General features: G+C 39.9%; 2 protein-coding genes across 2 annotated transcripts in view; both read right to left on the reverse strand.

Annotated features, from left to right (window-relative positions):
- Positions 1 to 766: 766 nt before the first annotated feature.
- Positions 767 to 9149, reverse strand: rnpepl1 (arginyl aminopeptidase like 1). Its single transcript, XM_016261869.1, has 11 exons — positions 8153 to 9149; positions 6793 to 6933; positions 6552 to 6703; positions 6001 to 6117; positions 5682 to 5917; positions 5353 to 5466; positions 4942 to 5054; positions 4721 to 4829; positions 4291 to 4515; positions 4047 to 4189; positions 767 to 1343 (listed from the first exon to the last, which is right to left on the reverse strand). The coding sequence occupies exons 1-11, from the start codon at positions 8615 to 8617 to the stop codon at positions 1077 to 1079; spliced, it is 2082 nt and encodes a 693-aa protein (XP_016117355.1). The 5' UTR covers positions 8618 to 9149; the 3' UTR covers positions 767 to 1076.
- Positions 9150 to 13647: 4498 nt separating this feature from the next.
- The window catches only part of abcc5 (ATP-binding cassette, sub-family C (CFTR/MRP), member 5), a 42887-nt gene continuing 31890 nt past the window's right edge, over positions 13648 to 24644 (reverse strand). Inside the window, exons 20-26 of the mRNA XM_016262453.1 lie at positions 22648 to 22794; positions 22391 to 22529; positions 19763 to 19994; positions 18497 to 18575; positions 18142 to 18255; positions 16483 to 16647; positions 13648 to 14906 (exon numbers count right to left, since the gene is read on the reverse strand). Coding sequence (XP_016117939.1) covers positions 14805 to 14906; positions 16483 to 16647; positions 18142 to 18255; positions 18497 to 18575; positions 19763 to 19994; positions 22391 to 22529; positions 22648 to 22794 — 978 coding nt within the window. The 3' untranslated portion in view covers positions 13648 to 14804. The remainder of the gene's footprint in view (positions 14907 to 16482; positions 16648 to 18141; positions 18256 to 18496; positions 18576 to 19762; positions 19995 to 22390; positions 22530 to 22647; positions 22795 to 24644) is intronic.

Here is a 24644-nt window from a genome sequence, read left to right on the forward strand (position 1 = left end):
CTCACTGCATTCTCACAAATCATAATCCGTTCCAGTCTCTTCAATATATGCTCATTTAAGGGAAATTTGCCAATTATAAAATAAAAAATGGAGTGAAAGAAATGCAGTTTTCCAAAAAAAAATAAAAAATCACCACAGCATCTCAATTCCTGAAAACAACCGTTCACACAATGTATGACAATAGTTACCAATGTCACCCTAGTATGGCACAAATAACAAATTCAGGCTGTTCATTTGAACAGAAGTGTTGAAAACCCCCACAGTGTTGAAAGCTTTGAAAGGCACTAACATGGCTCCACTTCTTCTGTCTTGATATACCGGAGACTTAATGTTGAGTGGTTAGCACCAGGAAAGAGAAGCTTGAGAAAGACAGATTCCAGTTCAAACAAATAGGAAACAATCTGTTTATCACAGAAAAGCTGAGAGTGTGTTGGTTCTGCAGGATCTTCATTAGGCCATGATCAGATTTGCACAATGAGCACAGACTGTGTGCATTCACGCCAGTTTTCAAACACTGTCCAGGAAGGCGATGAGTCAGGGTTTGGTCCTCCTCAGAACACCTCTGTGTAGCTAGCAAAAGGAAAGTCTCTGAAATCTTGTTAAGTCCTCCAATTGATTTCTCAGAGAACAGATGCAAACACAACATGAGATGATGTGCATAGGCCGGAGGAACATATGCAAAACACCCACAAAAATAAACAAAGACACACATATCCACACACTCAAAAAGTTAATGGCTAACAGATGGCAACCAGTATCCTTGATACTGACATACCCCTATCCATATGCGTACACACACACACACACAGGTGATGGCATAATAACCATCGCAAACATTTGTCCTCCACTTTGTTCCACAGCCCTGAGCAGCTTTATGATTAGCTTATGAAAATCAGTGTCTGCCTTTATAAATAGACATCCCAGTGTTGGTGAGAGTGTGTCACCCATCAGCGCTGGCCTCTCACAATGCATTGCTATGGTCCAGTCTGAGCCAAGGAGTTCAATTCCTGTCCTGTTCCTGCCCTTCTGGCTTTTCACCTCAAACAACCTTCTGCTTCTCCACAGAAGTTTTGAACTCATGCGGACACATTGACGTCTCGCAGGGCGATGGTCCCGTTGGCAGGGGGCTCTGTGGGCGACGAAGGAGCAGAGGGTGGTGATGTGAGTAGAGATGGAGTAGTGGTGGTGTTGAGGGCACTGCTTTGGAACAGTATCTGCTGAAGTGTCCTGCGTAGATTTGGGTGCAAACGGGCCTGAGTTTGATAAAATACCTCCACAGCAAAACACTTCATCACCCCTCCGCACAGATCCTCGTAAAGGGGCACTGTGTACATCCGTGAGGTCTGGAAAGGAAGAGGAAGAGGAAAGATAATAGACAACCCATTGCTAAAACAGATCAGATGAAACATTTATTTTCTATAGGCCTACATGAAATGCCCCATTCTTAATTTAAAACAGATCTCAGTAAGGTCCAGTCAAAATGCCACAGTGAAAGTAGTAACAAAAGTCCAACTTCATGCACTACTCGCACTTTAATATAACTCTGACAAGCACCCTTTAAATATCTCTTTCATGTGACAAGATATACAGCAGATAAAGTGTGTTTGAAGTGTCATGCAAAGAGGAATGCCTAAAGCACTGTAACCGTTTTTTTATTAAATAGGTTTACAAAATTACAAAAGACACAATGTTCAATAAAAAAAAAAGTTACATTATTAATATCTGTAATAATAAAAATAAACCATAACTGGCAAGTAACAATTTAACATTCATTTTCCTGGCATTAAACACATCTCATCTAATCAGAAGTTAGCGTTAGAACTAACTAGTGGTCGACCGATATTGTTTTTTTGACAGCCAATGCTGATATTTTAGAGAGCAGGGTGACCGATGGCCGATATAAGAATATTTTTTTTATTTTAATTATAATTTATAATTATAATTTTTTTTTATTTTAATTAGTATTTAAGAAATTTGTAATAATTTGAAAATGAATTATATTAAAATTAAATGTGTAAAATAAATATACTTCTACTTTAGATGACAACTTCCTGATTCTGTAATCCTATTACAGTATTTTTCACAAATAAAGAAATAAAAAGAAATTAAAAACTGTAACCAACAGGGCACTCTGGGAAGTTTGTGTGTATTGGGAATATATTTTTTCAACTAAATCCATGGTAACACTCATTTTACATGCAGCACACAGCAAAAATGACATGAATATGACAGTAGTCAAATGGATAAAGTGCAATATAATTTTAAATCACGAGTTTAAAGTTTGTCGATTGCGCATCTCCAGTGAAGCTGAACTCTCCTCCAGTCCGCATTCAATTCGCACAGACCAACCGTTACACAGAGCACACACGATCATGCAGGAAACAAATGCACACTTCACAAGATCTCACAATTATTCTACTAATGCCGGGTTCAGACTACACGATATTTTTGTCGGTCACGATAGTCACCGTGTCAGATTACACGATTTTGACTCCTAAAATCTTGTCGTGGCGTGGACAAGAAACATGTCAGACTACACGTTGGTTCCCGGCCATTCATCGCGTGATGTCATCAAGAAGGCGGAACTAGCGACTGACTTCCGAAAACAAGAGTGTAAACTTTGCTGAACCGCTTCCGCTATAGCTCGCCAGCATTTTTCTTTCTTTGTTCTGTCGTGGTAGTCCCTCGATGACACATCATACAGGCAGGAGTATTGTTGCCAGAGCTCCACGAACCTTTCCTCCATCTCATAATTCCACCTAGCAACACCATCTTCTCTCTTTCGTTTTGCCATGTTTGAAACCTGTGTATGAAAGAGCTTCTGTGCTGCTATTGGTCAACGTCACCAATGTGACAGAACTCGTCGTGGACGACGGAAAAAAAATGAAACATGCTAGTCTTTCTGTCGTGAAGCATCGCAGACGCGGAATCGGTTGTCGTCCACTATGACACACTACACGAGCTGAAACGATGGAATCTTGCGTCCCGACGCCCATTGTCGTTTACGAATCCCCACGTCAAGCAAATCGTGGCAAAATCAGGCTAAAATCGTGTAGTCTGAACCGGGCATAAGTCTGTGGAATCAAATGTTTATTAGACATTTGTATAAATTATATAAATGCATATTTGCTGAACACTGACGGTAAACAAGATAGTATTATAATGTTTACCTACCTGTTACTAATAATATAAAAGCAACAGTTATAATACTTTTTTGTATACCTTTTAATTCATTTGTTCAACAGTTCTATCTGATTATTAGACAGACTTCTTTCCATATTAGGCAGGACTGTTAAACGATGACAGCAAACAATGAAGAGGGAGAATGTGAGCGCTGTGTGCGCAGACAAAATAAAAGTCGCAAACATATCAGCCAAACCGAAAAACCTATCGGCCAATGCCGATATTTGAAAAATGCCAAATATCAGCCGATATATCGGCCTTTGCGATATATCTGTCGACCACAAGTTAGAACTGTATGTTTTATATATCCACTTTGGAGGTTAATTTTATACATTTCAAATCGTTTGCCATATATGACAGGTTATGGTATCATCAGAATTCACTATGAAGAATTCATAAACTTATTACAGTCTCTTAGGATGAAATGCAACCATGCTTGACACAATACACTTTAGAATATGGTAATCAATACAACATGATTTGGATGAAGCAAAAGAAACCAGCCAAACTGGTTGTGATTGAGTACATCTCTTTACAGCTCTGAAAAGAGACATGACGTCATAAACAGTCAATAGTCAAAGCCGAGAGTGTTTATTAGAAACACTGGAATGTGGATGCCCTTTAAGGAAAACTCAGTTTATACTGAGTGGAGGGGTGAGGGAGAAATAGAGAGCGCCAGGCACTAACTCACTAAATTACACGCTTTTATAAACCAGACTGTCCATAGCTTAATAGTGTTTGTGCCCTCTAAACACAGGCAAAATAAGAGACTGATTTGCTTGAACTCATCTTCAGACCACACAAAAGGCTCTTACAATCAATATGGAGATGCTACATTAATGTATTTGATTCACAAAACTCACATGTTTATGCAAGAAGCTGCGAACTCGGGGCAGATCAGCATAAAAGCTGTTCCGCACTACAATCTGCAGCCATCGAATCTGGACTTCAGCGTTCATGCCGTCCAACAACGCCGAGTAGCAGCTTGACAAAAGACTCATCACCTCTGAAAGGACAATCACATTTCGTATTACAAGAGAAGAGATGTCAAACATCAAAGCAATGGGAATACTAATGTCGACAAACTGCGAAATGGATTCTGAATACCTTGAGGCAGAGGTGAGCGGTCTAGAAGTCGGTCCAGGAAGAGGACGGTCTGAAAGGTGCTCCAGGAGGAGAGGTCAAATGTAGAGATCACTTGGGGGTCAGGGGCATCCACGCACCAAAGATCACACAGGTGGTGAACAGGGCCTGATAGAGCACTACCCGCCGAGAGATCTGGTTCACATAACGGAGGACCACAGCCATTTAGCCATCGCTCAAATTCCAGACCTGAGCAAGAGGGGAAGGAGTGTCACATTTCTGTCTATTAAGCCTCCATCTCTTGCACTGCTAATGTTGCTCTGACCCCTCACTGGGTGTTATGACTGGCTCAACAGGGAAATTCCTAACTGAGGACAAATGGAGCGCAGTGAGACGAGTAACTAAAAGAGTCTCTGTGTGTTAATCATCATCTCTGACAGCTGTCGAAACTCACCCTCTCGTTCAGCAACGCAGCTCTCCTTCAGCTCAGGGAAGAAGCCAAGGAAAAAGTCCAACAGATCCTGAGCGATTACGCTGCTGAATCTGAACTTCTCAATGTAGGCCTACACAGTGAATGGTGGAAAAATTCAGAAACTTCATGTGTGGACCATGCCATATATGTACAGTGGAGCATAACAATTCACGCATGTGTGCGGTGAATGTCATGTTTCTCACCCTAAGAAAACTATCAAATCTCTTGATGTCGCCACACAGCTGTGAGAGGTAAGATACGAAGCAGAAGCCTTTCTCATAGGTGAACAGATTCATTAGACTGCTGGGGTTTACACCTTCGGAGAAAGAGAAGGAAAATGGATAACATGGTACATTGACCCACGAGTCATAGGTCTGACACTTCACAAGTACTTTATAAATATTTAAGCACATTTCCCAGACAAGCTGAACTTTGCAAATGAGGATTTTCCTAGCTTCTGTCTTTCTGAAATCTGAGTAACAAGGAATTTTAGATGCATTTACCATCATGCATTTAGCATGATTTCAGGTGTACGGAAAAATCACTAAGTACCAAACCCAAGGTCTCTTTCAGACTCATACAAAAGCTGGTTTATATTGTTAAAAAGGTTGTACCTGGCTCAAATTTGGCCTGCAGCTTACTGACAGGATTGTTGTCTCCAAGAAGACGCATCTGTCTGTGAAGAGCATCTAGACGGAACACAGTCTCAAGACAAGTGAAGGCTTCTCCTGAATTAGAAAAATGAAAAGATAAATGTAAAGAGAGCATTGTGGGATATCAACAGGCCTCTGCACACTGCTGGGGCAAATGCAGACACTCCCATATCACTGGCATCATTCTACACAAGTATGAATCTTTGTGAAATGTATGCATAAACATTTGCAAAAGGCCTACATGGTGATGTTTCTATATTTGGATATGTGTGAGGATATGACGTGTATACCATAGGCCTCTGTGGTAATGCGCCTCTGAGCATAAGTGGCCAGACCCTCACTGAGCCACATTTCTTCCCAGGTAGCATTGGTGACCGCATTGCCAAACCAGCCGTGAGCAATCTCATGGATGACATCAATCAGCAGAAACTCTTGACTCTCCAGTATGGAAGAAATTATGAAAGTAAGACAGGGATTCTCCATGGCAACGATGGGGAATGAAGGAGGAAGGAACACTATGTCGTACCTGTAAAGGGAGAGACGGGTTAATACCTGATTATGAGGCTTGATGTGAACAAGATTGATATGAATGGAAAGTACGGAACGGACCTTCCCCATACATAAGGCCCAAAAAGACCCTCTGCCACATTAAGCCAGCGCTCCACACTGCCACCCAGTTTACTAACCGCACACGTCAGGATGCAGGGCTCTGCCCACACACGACTCCTAAAAGCAGATTGTGGCTGAGGTAAAGCACTAAACACTAATGAAGACAATGCATATATCTTACAACAATGAGCCTGAGATAATTGGCACATAAGCCAGCTTAAAAAGCCAGCATTTCCAGGCTAGTTATGCTAGATAGTACTGGTTTGGTTTTGATATGCTGATGAACCAGCATAGCCATGCTTTGTGCAAGCAGAACTTAGCTGGTCAACCAGCATGGTTTTTTGAGAACCTTGTTGACCAAAGTAGCACATTCATGCTGATAAAAATAGGCAACTGATGTGGTCTTGACAACTGTGGTTAAGCAGCCTATTTGAGACAAACCAGCACACTAGCATTCTAGACTGAGCACCAGTATATCACGGTTTAAAAGAACATATGCTGGTATCGAACTATTCTGTTGTTTTCAGCAGGGATACTCAATCCTTATTTACCTGGGCCCAATGTCTGCATGCTGCAGGTCTCCTGCCACCAGGGCAACCAAGTAGGTTGGGACAGGGTGCTCCATGGTGAACTGGAAAACCCTGTCCTGTTTAGAGTATGCACTTCTTGAGGCACTCATCAACACTGTAACACCTTCTGGTACCTGTAACGCAGTAAACATGATCAATAACCAGAAAACAACACTGAATTCCCACAAAGATGTTTTGGTGGATCTGAGCAGCTTAGACTTACCCTGACAGTGGCAGAGTAGGTGCTTTTGACGGCTGGCGTGTCAAAACAGGGAAAAAATGACCGGTTGCAGACCGAGTGACCCTGAGTGAAGACCAACGGTCGGGTTTGTCCGCATGTCAGCTCTGCATCCAGCCACCAAATCTGATGAAGGAACCAGGGAACAGTAAGGTGCGGGAGTACCTTTGGCAAATAAATGTTCTAGAAAATAGCTCTGAGCATGCAAATGAATCGATACAGATTTATGTAACAAGGTTTAGGTTGCATGGTTATAAGATAGGCAATAAAGCACTGTAATTTCATTTATTTCATACAGGTGAAGCAGTTGTGAATCCAAACGTCAAGTTAAGTTCTTGATGAAGTTGCAGAAACAACAGACAACTACCCATATAGAGGTGAGCAGCTAAAACGCCCGTTTTGTGTGTATATTACGCCCCTAAAATAGCACAGTGTACGCAGGGCACAGCAATAAGAATGACCTTATAGCCTGGGGCCAGTTTTGGACCAGCTTACAGAGAACTGATATGTAATGTTTTTATGCATTGCAAACTCATATATTTGGCTCTCTGTGATGCGTGTTGTTTAAGTTGTTATGAATTCTGCTGATGTCAAGTGTTTGCCACGGTAATGTTATCTAGTTGGCTATTATAGATGAGGTTTTGATAATGAATTGTTTTGGAAGCATCAGTGAGAATGATGTTTTGCTTTGAGGGGCTGAAAAAAGACTTCCAAGAAACACAGTTGTCATGCTGATATAGCTGTATAGTTTCTGGCTAATACTGCGAATTATTATTATTTTTGCAATGAAGAAAACTAATGAAAAATGTAGTTTCTGACACATAACGCTACTAAACACTACAGCAGTCAAAGGAGCATATAAGGTACATTCAAAATGAAACCCCTCTGTGCAAGCGGGCAATGACATGTACAGGTTACAGCGCAAATAACACTAAACAGGGTTGTTTTCGTATTCAGCTTGTATATCTAGCCATCTGTAATTGAAACCTGTTGAACACAGCCCACCTTCCAGTAATGACCTCGTGCAATAATCTACTCACGAGGACATGTCACTACACCGAGGTCATTCTTATCAGTATAGCTCAGGCGCTCCAGCACACTCGCTGTTTTCTATCCTTGCGTGTCTCTAATAAATAAATGGGGTGATCCCACAAGCATGTTTACAATCCCGCGTCCCACAGGACCCCTTTAATCTCGCGTAAAAGCGAACGTGGCAGAGCTGGTTGTCAACATTAAGGCTCCGCTGCTGGGATATTTTTAGTGGATATTGGCTCTGTGTACAATAGTCCTGTGCAACAAAGTTATTATTAGCGTGTATCAGAGGCTGTCACCGCGTTGACCTTACCGCAGGGCCGTCTGTGGTCGTGTAGCGGATGGTGAGACGGAAAGCCCGGTGCGGCCGGACCACCGCGGCCGGGAGGCTGATGTTCAGAGAGGATCCGTAATCGGTGAACGGTTCTATTCGGTAGGTGAGCGACAAAAACACGTCGGGAGCACCGGACGCGCCGGGCACCTTGCAGTCCACGGAATGAATTAATAACGAAGGATGCGTGTCCAGAATGAGCGACTGGACGCCGGGCTGGACGGGCGTGAGCTCCAGAACCTGCCATCCCGTCATCCTCTTGACGGCGAAGTTCAGGTGGAGGTCCAGGTGGAAATGTCGGAGCTTAAAGCTGTGGAAGTTGGACGCCGACGCGACGTCCACCAGGCGACAGTGCGCCAGACTCCGGCCGCCCTCGCAGGACTTATTACCGGGCACGGCCAGCACTTTCCGACAGCAACACAGCGTCGGCCGCTGCAGCTCGGCCATCGTAAAGTTTGGCGAAGAAATACACGATAACGTGACGACAGCGTCAAACTTTAAAAGCGGCGGTCTTCGAGCTCGAGCTCGGCGGAAGAGATGAAAGAGCGCTCGAGTTAGTTACATTGTTGCTGGAGTTAAAGGGGCGGTCGAGGCTGGACACTCCGCGGAGGAGGAAACCGAATGAAAGTAATGATAATAAAACGACCAGGAAGGCAGTAAAAGGCATTAAAACAAAACACAAGTCTACGTAAAATCCATTAGAGCCGTAGACACGACTGACTTCAGCCCTCCGACCTCCATCTAAAGCAGAATATACGCGTGGATGTCCCAATCCGTTCCGAGATCCCTGCGGAGAGATCGGCAAAAACTACCGCTAGAAGAAACAACGCATAGTGAAACCCCGATGAGCAGAACCGATCTGAGTTAAGTGACTCCCTTAGAAAACAGGAAGTAAAAACAGGGGAGGAAATCACTTCGAGACGGGAAAGTTTTCGAGCTGCAGGGGGGCGCTGCGGAGCTCCAGCACAACACTGTCCAGCAGTGGACAAGCATCAGGAAAACCAGGTAAATAAATACATTTAAAAAAGTACGCTTCCATAGTGTAATTTTGTGCTTCATGTAGGCTACTTCTTAAAGGGGCCATATGATGTTGCTAAAAATAACATTATTTGGTGTATTTGGTGTAATGAAATATGTTTATGCGGTTTAAGGTTAAAAAAACACATTATTTTCCACATACTGTACATTATTGTTTCTCCTCTATGCCCCGCCTTTCTGAAACGCAAGCGAGGTGTGCTCTGATTGGCCAGCTATCCAGTGCGTTGTGATTGGCCGAATTCCTCAAGCGTGTGACAGAAATGTTACGCCCCTCACCATACTGTGATGCCTGCGGCAACCACATGTGACGACCCCGGGCTGGACGGTGAAAGCCGATCTGGCGATCCACAGCTTGAAGTTGAAGTATTTCCTCAGCGACCAGCACGGATCAGCTCCAGGCATGACGAAGCGGATATCGTCCTCTTTTGGAAGACCAAACAAAGTAGTTTCGCTTTCACAACGAAGCACACAGCGCCTTCACGACATGGCGGCGGCAACAACAATACTACAGCGAGAATAAAAGTTACGCCTTCTTTCTTTGGTGAACATTTGGGCGGCGTTATGCAAATCTTCCCACATAGTGAGGTAGACATGTGGGGGCGTGTTAGAATGAGCCGTTTTAGGTAGGCGTGGCTGACTCTTAACTTTTATAAAGAATATCTCTTTGGATTTGAGACTTTAGTCTTTGCAACTTTACAGATCTTCTTTATGCACCAAGAGCTTGTAACACTCCAAAGAGAAAGGAAAACTTGAAATCGCATCATATGACCCCTTTAAGATAAACTTAAGATCAACTAAGTGTACTCAACTGTGCTATTTCGGGACATCATGGATATGAATTAAAATGTGCTTTAAACATACTATCTCTGTATTTAAAAAAAATATATATATTTAGTCACCACTTGTACACTCGAGTGTACTAAGTGGTGATTAAATACATTTTTAAATAGAGATAGTATGTTAAAAGCGCATTTTAATTCATATTCATGATGTCCCGAAATAGCACAGTTGAGTACACTTAGTTTATCTTAAGAAGTACTAAAGAATCATTTTTAGTATATTAAGTACAAAATTAGTGCGTGAAAATAGAGCACTTTAAGTACATTATGGAATTGTACTTTTTTTAACCGGGGAACAACAGGACTGGGTCATATTTGTTATGGATTACAATGTAGTTTATATAAAGTGCCCACGTTACTGTTGGTAATAGACTAATTAATGTCAGATCTGATGGTGTTGCCTGCCTGGGATTAAAAGGACTGGACTAGTAATGCACCCATATTAAAATTGTGGCTGTTACTAATAAAACACTTATTTCATGTTATGGCCAAAAACCGATAAATGGCTACTATTTTCTGCAAATATTTATGTTTTTAATGATTAACTTTAGGGGAGCATCAGATGAGGCAAATGTAAAACTGGAGAAACAAGCATGCACAATTACATCTCCAATATCAACAACCTACTGTATAAATGACAAAAATCTGTAATATCATTTAAAATGGTGCCAGTACAATGTTTCTAAACAGCACAGAGGCAGCACTGAATAAGATATTTACTTAAAGAGATAGTTCACCCAGAAATGAACATTTTCATTATTTACTCAAGTTGTTCCAACCTTATATGAGGTTCTTTCTTCTGCTGAACACAAAATAGTTTGTTGACGCCATTGACTTCCATAGTGTGGAAAGGACCCCAGCAGCTGCTTGGCTGTTCTTCAAAATGTCTTCTTTTATGTTCAAAAGAAGAAATAAACTCATACAGGTATGGAACAACTTTTTACATTTTTGGGTGAACTGTCCCTTTAAATACTGATTCAGACAAAATGTTGGTTTTAGAGTTGCATTTGATAGTGTCGATGACAATGTACTCATTAACAGACTGAAAATGTGGGTAGGACTCTCTGAGACAGTTGTTTAGATGGTTCAGGTCATATTTAGCAGGCAGGGCAACTTTGTGAACATTTGTGAACATGCCAGGGCATGAATCAAATTTACAGCTGGCTATTCCAAGTTGAATTAACTAAAGACAAAGGAGCGGTGATTATATTTGGCAATAAAGATGAAATATCAAAGGTGAGTGCATACCTTGACTTCAAAAACTAAAAATGAAGTCAGGAACCTTGGTATCATTCTGGAATATTATTTCAAAACCCATATATAAGCACTAACTAAATCAGCCGATTACCATCTAAAACAGTACAAATCAGATCCTTTGTGCACAAATAAGACCTCATGCATTCATGAGCAGCAGGGCAGATTACTGCAATAGATTTCTTACTGGCCTTCCCTGGAGGACTATTAGACAGTTGCTGGCTCCTGAGCAAAACCAAAAAAACTGAGCTTATTACCAGTCATTAGGTCATTATATTGGCTTCCTGTTCCAACTGTATGGAATTCCCATAATGGCCTTGTACCAAAATCCCTTGCTGATGTGCTGGTGAGAAGGCATTTAGATGCCACCTGGAAAAAGCTTCTAAAAGTTATCAGGGGGGTCCCGAATTTTGCTACTTTTATTATTTCTTTTGTACCTTTTTATGACTACTATTTTTTTATTTTTATGATTATTTTTATGTAAAGAACTTTGAATTACCATTGACATGTGGTATATAAATAAGCTTACCTACAGCTTTCAGAATGGATGATTCATGAACAATTACCTTTAACAGGACACATAAAGAACAGTTTACCTGAAATGAAAATTCTGTCAGTAATTTACCATCGTAAAGCTTGGAACATAAACGAGCCATCTAGCAAAATGTCTAGTTTGCTCTTTTCGTTACAATAAAAGAGGGAAAGAATACCAGTGGTTCTCAAGCTCCACTGACAGATGAGTTCACACAATTCCGCATTCTGAACATTTTGCTAAATAATCTCTTTTGTTTCTCTTTCTTTTAAAGGGGTCATATGATGCGATTTCAAGTTTTCCTTTCCCTTTGGAGTGTTACAAGCTCTTGGTGCATAAAGAAGATCTGTAAAGTTGCAAAGACTAAAGTTTCAAATCCAAAGAGATATTCTTTATCAAAGTTAAGAGTTAACCACATCTACCTAAAACGGCTCGTTCTAACACGCCCCCACATGTCTACCTCACTATGTGGGAAGATTTGCATAACGCCACCCAAATGTTCACGCAAAGAAAGAAGGCGTAACTTTTATTCTCGCTGTAGTATTGTTGCCGCCGCCGCCATGTCGTGAAGGTGCTGTGTTTCGTTGTGAAAGCGAAACTACTTTGTTTGGCCTTCCAAAAGAGGACGATATCTGCTTCGTCATGCCTGGAGCTGATCCGTGCTGGTCGCTGAGGAAATACAACAACTTCGCGCTGTGGATCGCCGGATCAGCTTTCACCGTGGACGAAGCGGAGTCCAGCCCGGGGTCGTCACATGTGGTTGCCGCAAGCCCTCCGGACTCTCCTTCATTGAATCCGCCGGCCGCGCCGTTCTCAAGCCCGCCGCCTCTGCTCACTCTAGTTTGTAAAAATCGACACGTTTCAGAGAGGCGGGGCATAGAGGGGAAACAATAATGTACATTATGTGGAAAATAAGGTGTTTTTTGAACCTTAAACCGCATAAACACATTTCATTACACCAAATACACAAAATAATGTTCTTTTTTAGGAACATCATATGGCCCCTTTAAGCGATATGATGGTGATTAGCTGAATTAATTTTTTAGGTTTGGATGAACTATTCCTTTAGGTATCATGCTCGAGGGACAATCATTACAATAGTTACTGAATCACATCATGTACGGTGTCTGGAACGATCCCATTGACCCCAGGTTTCTCCAGAGGGGCTGTTCTTGGGATAAGTGTCAGCTAAATGAATAACCACAGTAATGTTATATATTGCAGTAAACTCTTGTTGCAGTTGGTTGGCACACATGGTCTGTAGGGGAAAGAGCCATCCTGCATAAGCATATGATAATGTATTGGCTGCTCAGGTCCATTTACAAGTGTGCTGTTGTAATCTCTGAAAGTGCTGGTTTCCCTTGTCATCCTGGACACCGTCCTGCTTTCTTTCTTTGGGCAGATGTGTTTGTGGACTGGACTTAGTTTAGTTTATGTACTTTCTCCCAACGTAATTATATTTCTCATCAACAGAAAGAATGAATGGAATATCTACTATACACTCGTATATCACTTTTCTTTGGGTCTTTGTCTCCCTCAGAAATGGTAATGTTCTTTTCTTAGCATTGCCATAAATGTGCCATCCAAGGCGAACAGAAGTAAAAATTAATTGGATGTAATTATTACGAGGAAATGGCAGAATAACATGATGCATAACTGAATTGAATCTGTGAAAAGGCACATGAATTATAATTTTGCTACAGTGTATAATGAGTAAAATGAACGTCTCATCTTCTTCTATAAGGATTTCACTCTGGGATAAAATTTGTATTACAGTTAATCCTCTCTCAGTAATCCAGAAGCAGAGACACTGAAAGGGTAAACCTAAAATAAATTTATTGAGACAGCAGAGAGACTACGCTCTCCTACTCTCCTTCCACCCTTTTCACAAGGCAATTAAGAAATCATGCTAAGGCTATGGAAAAAAAAATGGAAATGACAAGACATTTTTGCAGGGTCTGATGAGGGGAAATCAGATTCCCCTTCATGCAGACCACAAACGACCATCACAACCTGATTCAGAAAGTCCATTCAGAGCGATCTCTTTGTACCAGTGCTGTGATAGACAACGTAACACACACACAAAAAAACAAAAGGCCCGTTCTAGCAAATTTGGCCTGCTAAGATTATGCTCGACGAGCGTCTCTTTTGGGACAAAGTCAAAACAATGTCTGTGACCTCCTACAGAGGTGAATACAAAGTGCAAAAACAAGCCAAAATGAGCAATGCTTTCATACGTAAAAGAGCAACAAAAAAAATACCACATAAGAGGAAAAATAAAAAGTAACTGGCAAAAATGTTAACAGTGGAAATAGGCTATAAATATACAAAGGCCTCTTAGCTAAATAAGACTGAATCCTTGGTGTGCTGAACAAGGAGACAGTAAATAAGCAGCACTGTTTCTCTTAAAGAGTCCCACTTACTCAGTGCTTGTACAACATCCTGTGGACAACGTCACCTGTGCCAAAGTTTAGGGTTCAAGTCACAAGACAACATTTACACATGTACTGAAGACTGTCAAGTTGTCAAAAATATTAAACTGTAATGAAAGATGATCCATCTGAATGTATGTATATATTACATACTGTACATAGACCAGCAGAATCAATACAAAAGGACTCTGCAACCACCTTGTAAATATATATACTCATATAAACAGAGATATTGTACTCTGTAAAACATACCAGTTTGCATGAATTGAACTACATGGAAACTGATTTCCCCACTTCGTTATGTAAATATCATTACAGTATCAGTGTTTCCTGACCTAACCATTTAAGCTCACAAGTAGTACATCTTAACAGGCATGCCCCTAATGACAGCCCATGAGTTTCATGGAAATACTATACTCTCCCTCCCCAGGTCCCTATAGGTTTGCAGGAGGGAGGAACATTGAAGCAGCAATGACTGGAATATTAATGGAGAATGTTCCCTTCGGCCCTCGGGAGTGAAACCTTGACTCGGACATCCTTTAGCCTCTTACAGAGATTTTGTTCTCCACCGCTGCCAGCATCGCACAGAAGCGTGAGTTCTCATTCGCCAAGAGCTTGGACGGCTCGTCAAATTCCACCACCTGGGTCAAACAGAAAAAGACTGTGAGTCACAGAAGAAAAAAGGGGGAAAAAAAGGCTTCTTTCATCAAATACGTTTGAAGGAACCGTGGAGCATTGGATTACATCCCACCAGGGTCGGAAAATAATTAAGGGGGGCTTGGGGCAAAAATGCCACCAAAGTGAACAAAAATGCCATCCAAATTCAAGATAAGTAGGAGAAAACTGCCCCTGCACAAGTAAACTAAATCTGTTATGTCTGCTCACATCGAATCATATTTTCTGTTCATTTTTTACAGCATTGAGCATTATAACCAATCACACACATTTCTAATGAGCTTATGAATCCAATGGCCAATAGAGGTAGCCTATTTAAATTAGTCACTGCTAAAAACCGGCAGTCTGAAGAGTTCTCTCATCATGAACAAGAAAGTGGCGGTATTTCGAAGCGTAGACCGTGTCAGTGATTGTATCTGGGGGTTTTATGAGTGCAGAACTTGCCCTACATAGACTGAAGTCATGGACCGCTTCAGTGATGGGGAACAACTTTGCTCGCTTTCTGTGTATAACTTATTCATGTTCGTTTTTCATGCTACCAAAATAACCAATTTGAACTCTTTGACTTCTAACGCTTAAAAAGCAATAGACAAATTCATAAACAATTATTTTTTGTCTTTTTTTGGGTTTGAGGAAACAAGCTCTTTTTTTTCATGAATTCTGTTAATCAACATTAAAGATACAAAAGGAGCATTTAAAAACAATAATCATTTTCATAGTATTATAGCTATACTCCGTAACGAGTTCCTGTTTTATTGATATATTAAAGGGTTAGTTAACCCAAAAATGAGTACTTGTGTTGTTCCAAACCCGTAAGACCTTCGTTCATCTTCGGAACACAATTTAAGATATTTTTGATGAAATCTGAGGGCTCTCTGACCCTCCCATAGACAGCAAGGTAACTACCACGTTCAAGGCCCAGAAAAGTACCAAGATGATCGACAAAGTAGTCTGTGTGACATCAGTGGTTCAACTGTAAAGTTACGAAGCTACGAGAATACTTCTTTGCGCAAAGAAAATAAAAATAACGACTTTATTCCACGTTTTCGTCTCTACTGTGTCACTTGTGGACGTGCGTTCACGACAGTATCATGATGCGAGCGAGTGATAAAGTCGTTATTTTTGTTTTCTTTGCTTCGTAACTTTACGGGTTTGGAACAACACGAGGGTGAGTAATTAATGACAGAATTTTCATTTTTGGGTGAACTAACCCTTTAAATGTAGGCTATTTACATTATGAAGCTATAGTGTAAATACCTATCAATGCTATGTCAGATGCAGCTTCTGTTCCAGCGTAAAGATGGCTTTTGGTGATGCTGATAAAACGCGATTGGTCTATAGCATTCTGATTGATTAATCGGTTAAATTTAAGTATTTGATGTAGAGTAAGTATTTGACATTTAATACAGGTAATTATAAAGACTGCCCCTACAATGATAAAAAAATAAATAATACCCAGGAAATCAATTCCAGGGGCAAATATTGCCCCCTAATGGAAAGGTTTTTTTTATCCAAACTAGTCATTAGACCGCTACACCATACCTGGCCCTGATTGAGCACCATGATACGGTCACAGCTGAGCACCGTGTGCAATCGGTGTGCAATGGTCAGCGTGGTGCAATCCTGGAACGCATTACGAATCGTCTCCTGAATCAGACAGTCAGTCTCTGTGTCCATAGCCGCTGTGGCCTCGTCCAGAATCAAGATCTAAAAATCAGGAGGAAGCAAATCGGATGACCCGGTTAAGTGAGACCAAGTCTGTTCTGCATTATCAGCTAATTCCAGTCAGCTTTCTCTAATGGACAAGACCAAAGTCGGGCTGTTAACTCACCTTGCACTGTCTCAGAAGAACTCGGGCCACACAGAGCAGCTGCCGCTCACCCACGGAGAAATTCTCCCCGTTTTCCACCACCTCGGACTCCAGCTTTAAAGGCAGCTGAGACACCTGAACAACAGAGAGGAGATGCAAGACCATCAATCACAAAGATTCAAAGCTGTGGGAAAACTGAAAGAAACGGTGATAAGATGAAGGGAAGAGCAACAAGAAGTCACTGAGATTTCATACGTGCCCTTAGGTGTGAAATGAATCGGATGAGCAGATGACTCAATGACTGACTCAGACTTGCTACAGGTGGTTTTAATTTCATATTTAAATAACCATTTCATTAAAAAAAAAACATATTTCAATATTCATAATATTATGCAATCGTAATTGCAGTGTAAATGCATCTAAATGCCACTTCAGACGCAGCTTCTGTGCCACTTCTGCCGTGCAAAAGTAGGTTTTGTTGATTTAATTTGACTGGTAACAACCTATAGTGTCTTATTATTGTAATTACATTTATTAATTAAATGTAAGACTTTGACACAAGATGATGCATACATCAAATAAGGTTAGAAAAAATTGCTTTATAAAATGCAAATATCGTCGAAAAGCTGTGTCAACTGTTCACAACTAGTCAAGATACCAGTACAAAAACAATCGCTACAAATGAGCAATCGTCTAATTACACCCCTCACACCCCTAGCTGATGATAATGCTACAATCGAACCCTCCATCAGGTCCCACCTTCATCCATGTCTTTGGAGAACCGGTTGAGGATGCGAGCCGTGGGCGTCGTGTCAAAAAATTTCATGGGACTACGAAGAATCTTCTGAAAAAGTTCTTCATGGAGCCTCGAGGAGGCACGCATAGTACCCTTGAAAAACAAAAGATCACCCGCTGAAACATGGAGCTCATTCTCTGACACAGCAAGTCACAAGCATCATGCAAAACTGCAATCGCTATAAAAGTAACTATATGATGTAAAATCTCACCTTAACAAACACAATGCCTCTCAGTAGTTTGAGAAGGAGCATGATTCCCATAGACATAGTGTAGACAGCAGCATAGTGTTGCATCAGAGGGTTATCACGCATACTCTCACTCAGTACTGAGCTGTTCCCCACCTGCACCGTCGTGTTCTGTTGAGCAAGACATCACAGACACATTGCATTATACAGTAAAACATGGTAATGAATGAACATTTGTGTGTATTTATATATATATATATATATATATATATATATATATATATACACACACACACACAAAGCAAATCGGATGACCCGGTTAAGTGAGACCAAGTCTGTTCTGCATTATCAGCTAATTCCAGTCAGCTTTCTCTAATGGACAAGACCAAAGTCGGGCTGTTAACTCACCTTGCACTGTCTCAGAAGAACTCGGGCCACACAGAGCAGCTGCCGCTCACCCACGGAGAAATTCTCCCCGTTTTCCACCACCTCGGACTCCAGCTTTAAAGGCAGCTGAGACACCTGAACAACAGAGAGGAGATGCAAGACCATCAATCACAAAGATTCAAAGCTGTGGGAAAACTGAAAGAAACGGTGATAAGATGAAGGGAAGAGCAACAAGAAGTCACTGAGATTTCATACGTGCCCTTAGGTGTGACCGACAAACTGAGAAGCTGCTACGTGACAGTGGGCAACCTGAAACTACTTCCCCTGTAAACGTTATACATGGTGTGTCACTTTTGAAGGGTTTTCTTTAGCTTACACATTCTTTCATGTGTGTCCTCTCCAGGGCATCCCAGATTTGCTCCTCTGAATACAGGTTAAAAGGATCCAAGTTGGATCTGTTTGAAAAGAATACAAAACAAAATGCAGATGCATGAAGAAAACTGACAGATAAATACATTCATATGAAGCAGGATTAAGACAGTTTATACAAAATAGATTGTTTCAAAACAGCTTCCAATTACTAAAACAAGATTATTACAGTATAGTTTTTTTAATTCATCAATTATAAAACTAATCTGACTTCTGTAGACCTACTTTACAGCTAAAAATTAAAGTCATTATTCAGCTCAAGTCAGTTCAGTTCAATAACAGTGTCAGTGTTGCAAAGTTAGTGTCATGATCCAGCTTAATTCAGTTTAGATTTTGTTCTTAATGCATGTGAAGCGGCAAGCTATAACATTTCCCTCCCAGTGCACTGCGCACAGGTCAAGTATTGTAACGCGACGCTTACAGTGCAAGCAATTTCAGCTTCAACCCCATTTGCTGCTGACCTTCTGAAGTGCAGCTTATGGTTACACATTACATTTTGTTTTGTTTGTTTGTTTTCATTTGCTTTTCAAACTTGCAGTTTTGGTAAATCGTCCTTTTGGAACATTTTTCATGTGAAAGGTGACGCATGAAGCCCAAACATGATACAGATAAACCAAAAATTATTCAGACACCAGATATCATCTTTGATCTTTTTTATTAGTGGGTGCAGGACACTATAGTTCATGTAAGTGAGGATAGCTAAATAAAGTACACTGTGACACATTATACCCACAAATTCTTCATACAGTTGACTACCAGTAAAAATTTGTGACCAAAAATTCTTCAGACACTTGTTTTGCTTAAAGGAACACTCCACTATTTTTGAAAATAGGCTCATTTTCCAGCTCCCCTAGAGTTAAACAGTTGAGTTTTACCGTTTTAGAATCCATTCAGCCGATCTCCGGGTCTTTCTTCAATTGCTAATGCGAACGTTTTACATCACAGACTGAACAAAATTAAGCATTGCTTGGTAATTGGTATTATCTAATTGTGTACTCAAATTTAACAGCTATTCATCATCAAGACGAATTTGTTCGGATACAGTTTAACCAAGTTCATGACATTTTTTTTATTACCATTTTCTAAACTATAGCGAATAAACTGATGATGTGAGAAATGTTGAAGGTGTCTGAATAATTTTTGGTTTGACTGTATGTGCGAAATGGTCTTTGGGAATCAGTTGGGATACAGCATAAGTCAGAGTCCCGCCTACCTGACAGTACCACTGAAAAGCACTGGCTCCTGTGGAATGATTGACAGTTTGCTGCGCAAATCAGCAAGGCCAATGTCGCAAATGTTGACACCGTCAATCTTAATGGAGCCACCACACGGTTCTACCAGCCGGTAGAGAACCACTCCCAGAGAAGACTTCCCTGAGGACAGATAAGAGGGCAGATTTATGGTTTTTCTCTTTATTACACATTTATCTATTTTCACCATGAAAGTCATTTATAAAAACTCCTGATTCTAAAAGTTACCTCAAATTCGAATATCTGACTTACACAAGAATTTATTTTAAAAGTTAATGATGTCTTGATAAACGTTTATTATTACCATCTGTTAAATAGGCACTTTATAGTTTATTAGGTATTTAAAACCATAAAAAATATATTATATATGTGAATGACAGACCCTCTTTTATTTGTATTATTATTATTTTTATTAATTACATTTATTTATTTTTGGTTGTGTGCAGTCGAAACTTGTTCTGTGGGTAGGCATATGACGGTATCAAACTTTCATGGTGCGATTAATTGCTAATGATTTTATCACTGTATACGGTATTATCTCGATATTGAAATTTAGTTACAAAAAAAAAAAAAAAAGTGTTGTCAAAGTATAACAGGTTTAATAACTTGTTTCCTATAACAAAAAGAACTGAACATTTACATACAATAAACTAATACACAAGAAATTCACACAGATTAAAGTGCCAAAAAATTCTAAAGACCAACAAGTAACACTTTACAATAAGATCTCATTAGTTAACCTTAGTTAATGCATTAACATTAATAATGAGCAATAGCTACATTTGCTACAGAAGTTATTCCATTAGTTCATTAAATAACAGTTGCAACTTTTTTTTAACAATGTTATTAAATATTGAAATTACCTAAGATTAATAAATGTTTAGAAGAATTTTTCATTCACAGTTTGTTTACTAATGAATTAACTAATGTTAATTAATAGAGCCTTAATGTAAAGTGTGACCAAACAATAAAGAATTAAAACTTTTTCAAACAATATCTAGGGCATGTTGTAATCCGGATTAAAATGTAAAATTCTGAAAATAAACAGCCTATTAAGTCTAAATATTTAAGTATTTGGTGCGGTGATGAACACCACTGCGAATACGAAAATCTGAACGGCTATTTTGAAGCCATAACCCCCGTGAAGCCGTGGTTTACAGTGAATTTATAACAGCTAAGGGGCGTTGTTAGGCACGATGAAGCGGAGTGCCTAAAACCCCTTAGCTGTTATAAATTCACTGTAAACCACGGCTTCACGGGGGTTATGGCTTTTATAAAACGGTTATTCAATATACGTAGTTAGGTTTCACAAAATAAAACAGAGCAAATAAAGTATAATGATATTAATTAAAACAGTATTCTTCCACCAAACAACGTAGTTCCTCAGAATCAGTTGTGCTCGCAACAAAGTGGTTGACAAGCAACAGCCAAAGTAAACAAAGGTGTGTGTTTGTAGAGTAATTTACAACAGCTTCGAACGCGGCTCAGCCAATCAGAATCAAGGACCGAACTATCCGTTTAAAAAAAAAAAACATTTAAATAAGTTTTAGAAAGTAATGCAGCGGTTTTATTTATGGGGTTTCTGGGGTAACTGCTGCATTTCTGCTGTTCAGCGCCATCTGCTGTCAGAGAGTTATGTGCGCTTTCATCCAGAGCGTCTCTCACGCGCTCCGCAATGCGCTTCTCAGCCGTGCTGTGCATTGTGACCGGTTGATGGGAAAAATATTTTTAAAATGCATTACAAAAATCGGCATAATTTTTAATAAATAATTATTCACAATATTTTGAAGTGCCCACGATGACAATATCGTGCATATTAATTACTGTGATATACATAAGAGAGACATACTAAATGTGCAGGTCTAGGGTTCCTCCAGGACAGGTTTGAGAACCCTTGACTTAACCGAAAATACGAAGTGTGGAAATGTTGGACACTTCATGCATTCAACTGTCGAAGCTTTAATTACGTGACGAAGGGGTAGGGGCTATCAGACTCCGATTATTAATGACAAAATAACCTTATACAATTCATACACTACATGGTTGAGTACATAGTGCATAGTGTACAGTGCGTCATTTGGGATGCAGTTATTCACTTGCTTCATTCCTTTGAATGAATCGGATGAGCAGATGACTCAATGACTGACTCAGACTTGCTACAGGTGGTTTTAATTTCATATTTAAATAACCATTTCATTAAAAAAAAAACATATTTCAATATTCATAATATTATGCAATCGTAATTGCAGTGTAAATGCATCTAAATGCCACTTCAGACGCAGCTTCTGTGCCACTTCTGCCGTGCAAAAGTAGGTTTTGTTGATTTAATTTGACTGGTAACAACCTATAGTGTCTTATTATTGTAATTACATTTATTAATTAAATGTAAGACTTTGACACAAGATGATGCATACATCAAATAAGGTTAGAAAAAATTGCTTTATAAAATGCAAATATCGTCGAAAAGCTGTGTCAACTGTTCACAACTAGTCAAGATACCAGTACAAAAACAATCGCTACAAATGAGCAATCGTCTAATTACACCCCTCACACCCCTAGCTGATGATAATGCTACAATCGAACCCTCCATCAGGTCCCACCTTCATCCATGTCTTTGGAGAACCGGTTGAGGATGCGAGCCGTGGGCGTCGTGTCAAAAAATTTCATGGGACTACGAAGAATCTTCTGAAAAAGTTCTTCATGGAGCCTCGAGGAGGCACGCATAGTACCCTTGAAAAACAAAAGATCACCCGCTGAAACATGGAGCTCATTCTCTGACACAGCAAGTCACAAGCATCATGCAAAACTGCAATCGCTATAAAAGTAACTATATGATGTAAAATCTCACCTTAACAAACACAATGCCTCTCAGTAGTTTGAGAAGGAGCATGATTCCCATAGACATAGTGTAGACAGCAGCATAGTGTTGCATCAGAGGGTTATCACGCATACTCTCACTCAGTACTGAGCTGTTCCCCACCTGCACCGTCGTGTTCTGTTGAGCAAGACATCACAGACACATTGCATTATACAGTAAAACATGGTAATGAATGAACATTTGTGTGTATTTATATATATATATATATATATATATATATATATATACACACACACACACACATAAGGGCTGCCCTCGACTAAAGATTTGCCATGGCACACTGGCAGAAGTAATGATTAGGAACGTGTCAGGTAAAAACAGTAAGGAGGCTGCATTAACGTTTTAATAATTCATTGATAAACTAGTGCTTTTTTGTTTTCGGTTTAAGAGATGAAGTCGGCGACACTGCCTCGTCCTCTCCACAGTAGTGGATGCGCCTGTATGCATGTTTCACATGGATTATCTAATCTGAGAATATTGTTTTCCATTTGAATTGGTTTATTTGAAAGTAGACATTTCACTCTCTATAGTAGGGCTGCACGATATTGGAAAAAACTCTATTTACGATATTTTGTTTTTCTGCGATATATATTGCGATATGAAAATAAATAAATAAATCACCAGATGACTTGAATAGCTCTATTTGGAAAAAAATATATAAAAAAATCAATGACTGGGGTGATTTTGTAGGCGAGTAAATCAGCATAGGAAATAAACAAATTACAAGCATAGATAAATATAACAGAACAAAGATACAAATGAAATAAGCAGTGCTTTATTCAGTATTTAGGTACAGAAATTGAATAATCAAATGTAAAACAATACTGCATAGTCTTCACTATAAATTAAATCTAATAAATCGGTGTTAAAGCTACAAAATACATTTTTCTTTGCGTTTTGTTGTTTGATTAACATTCACGACACAGAAAGCAACACTTTCTCGACACTACACTCGAAATCAGGAATGCATTGTGGGTAAAAAGTAGTGAACGAATGTAGGGAATGAAGTCGTTCACTCAGAATTCGGACAGTACTACAAAATGGCTGACACCCGATATAGTGCACTATATAGTGGATAGGGAGCAGTTTTGGACACAGCTCTTCTTTCCAGAGCGCTCAAGAGCTTGCGCTTTCATGGCGTCTGCCGTTGCGAAGCACTCCACGACGACGTGGAAGTTTCAACAAAGTGAATTTTTCCGTGCCTGTAAGGCAAGTATACGGGGAGTTTCACGCTCAAGTTCCCAGAGACTGAGACGGCAGAAAGCGCATCCTGTTTGCTTGCATTATTTTACAAAAGCGCCATGTTTGTTGTTATTGTGAGTGCACACAAATAAACGTAGTCTTTACAGATTTGAAAGATGTATTACTCTTATCTGTATGAGCAAAAATGAAGGAGTATTTTAAGTGCAAGTGAGCGCACCGGCGCCTCCATCTGTCCTGCAGTGAGCGATAGCTACTGTTCAGCTTCCACACTCCTGAACAGTGCACATTTCTCTAGGTTAACATTAGATTGAGCGGCCATGTAAAGTTGCTGCTAACATATTTCAGATGATAAGCCATATATGAGGTCAATGAATGATATAGACGAGCGTTTGGATGTCCTGCCCGATGGACTACCACATAGACCAGCTGTAAACGATCTGCGTGTCTTGGCCAATGTGGATTTTTATTTATTTATTTTTTTCTGCTACTAAGCGACTAATAAAATTTTGGTCGACCAAACCTCTTCTGCATATATATATAATATATGCAGAAGAGAATATATATATATATATTAGGGATGCAACAATACAGTTAGCCATGGATGTCGTACTGAACAAATCAAATATTATATTGAGAATTGTCGTTGAAACGTACATTTTTTTTGGTTAAAGACTAAGGGAATTATTTAAAAAAAATAATGTGCACAGATAAATCATTTATTATAAATACTGCAAAATTACATAAAAAATAACTATACATTTTTA

This window comes from Sinocyclocheilus grahami, unplaced genomic scaffold (assembly GCF_001515645.1).
Source record: "Sinocyclocheilus grahami isolate Dianchi unplaced genomic scaffold, SAMN03320097.WGS_v1.1 scaffold31.1, whole genome shotgun sequence".
NCBI classification, from domain to species: domain Eukaryota; kingdom Metazoa; phylum Chordata; class Actinopteri; order Cypriniformes; family Cyprinidae; genus Sinocyclocheilus; species Sinocyclocheilus grahami.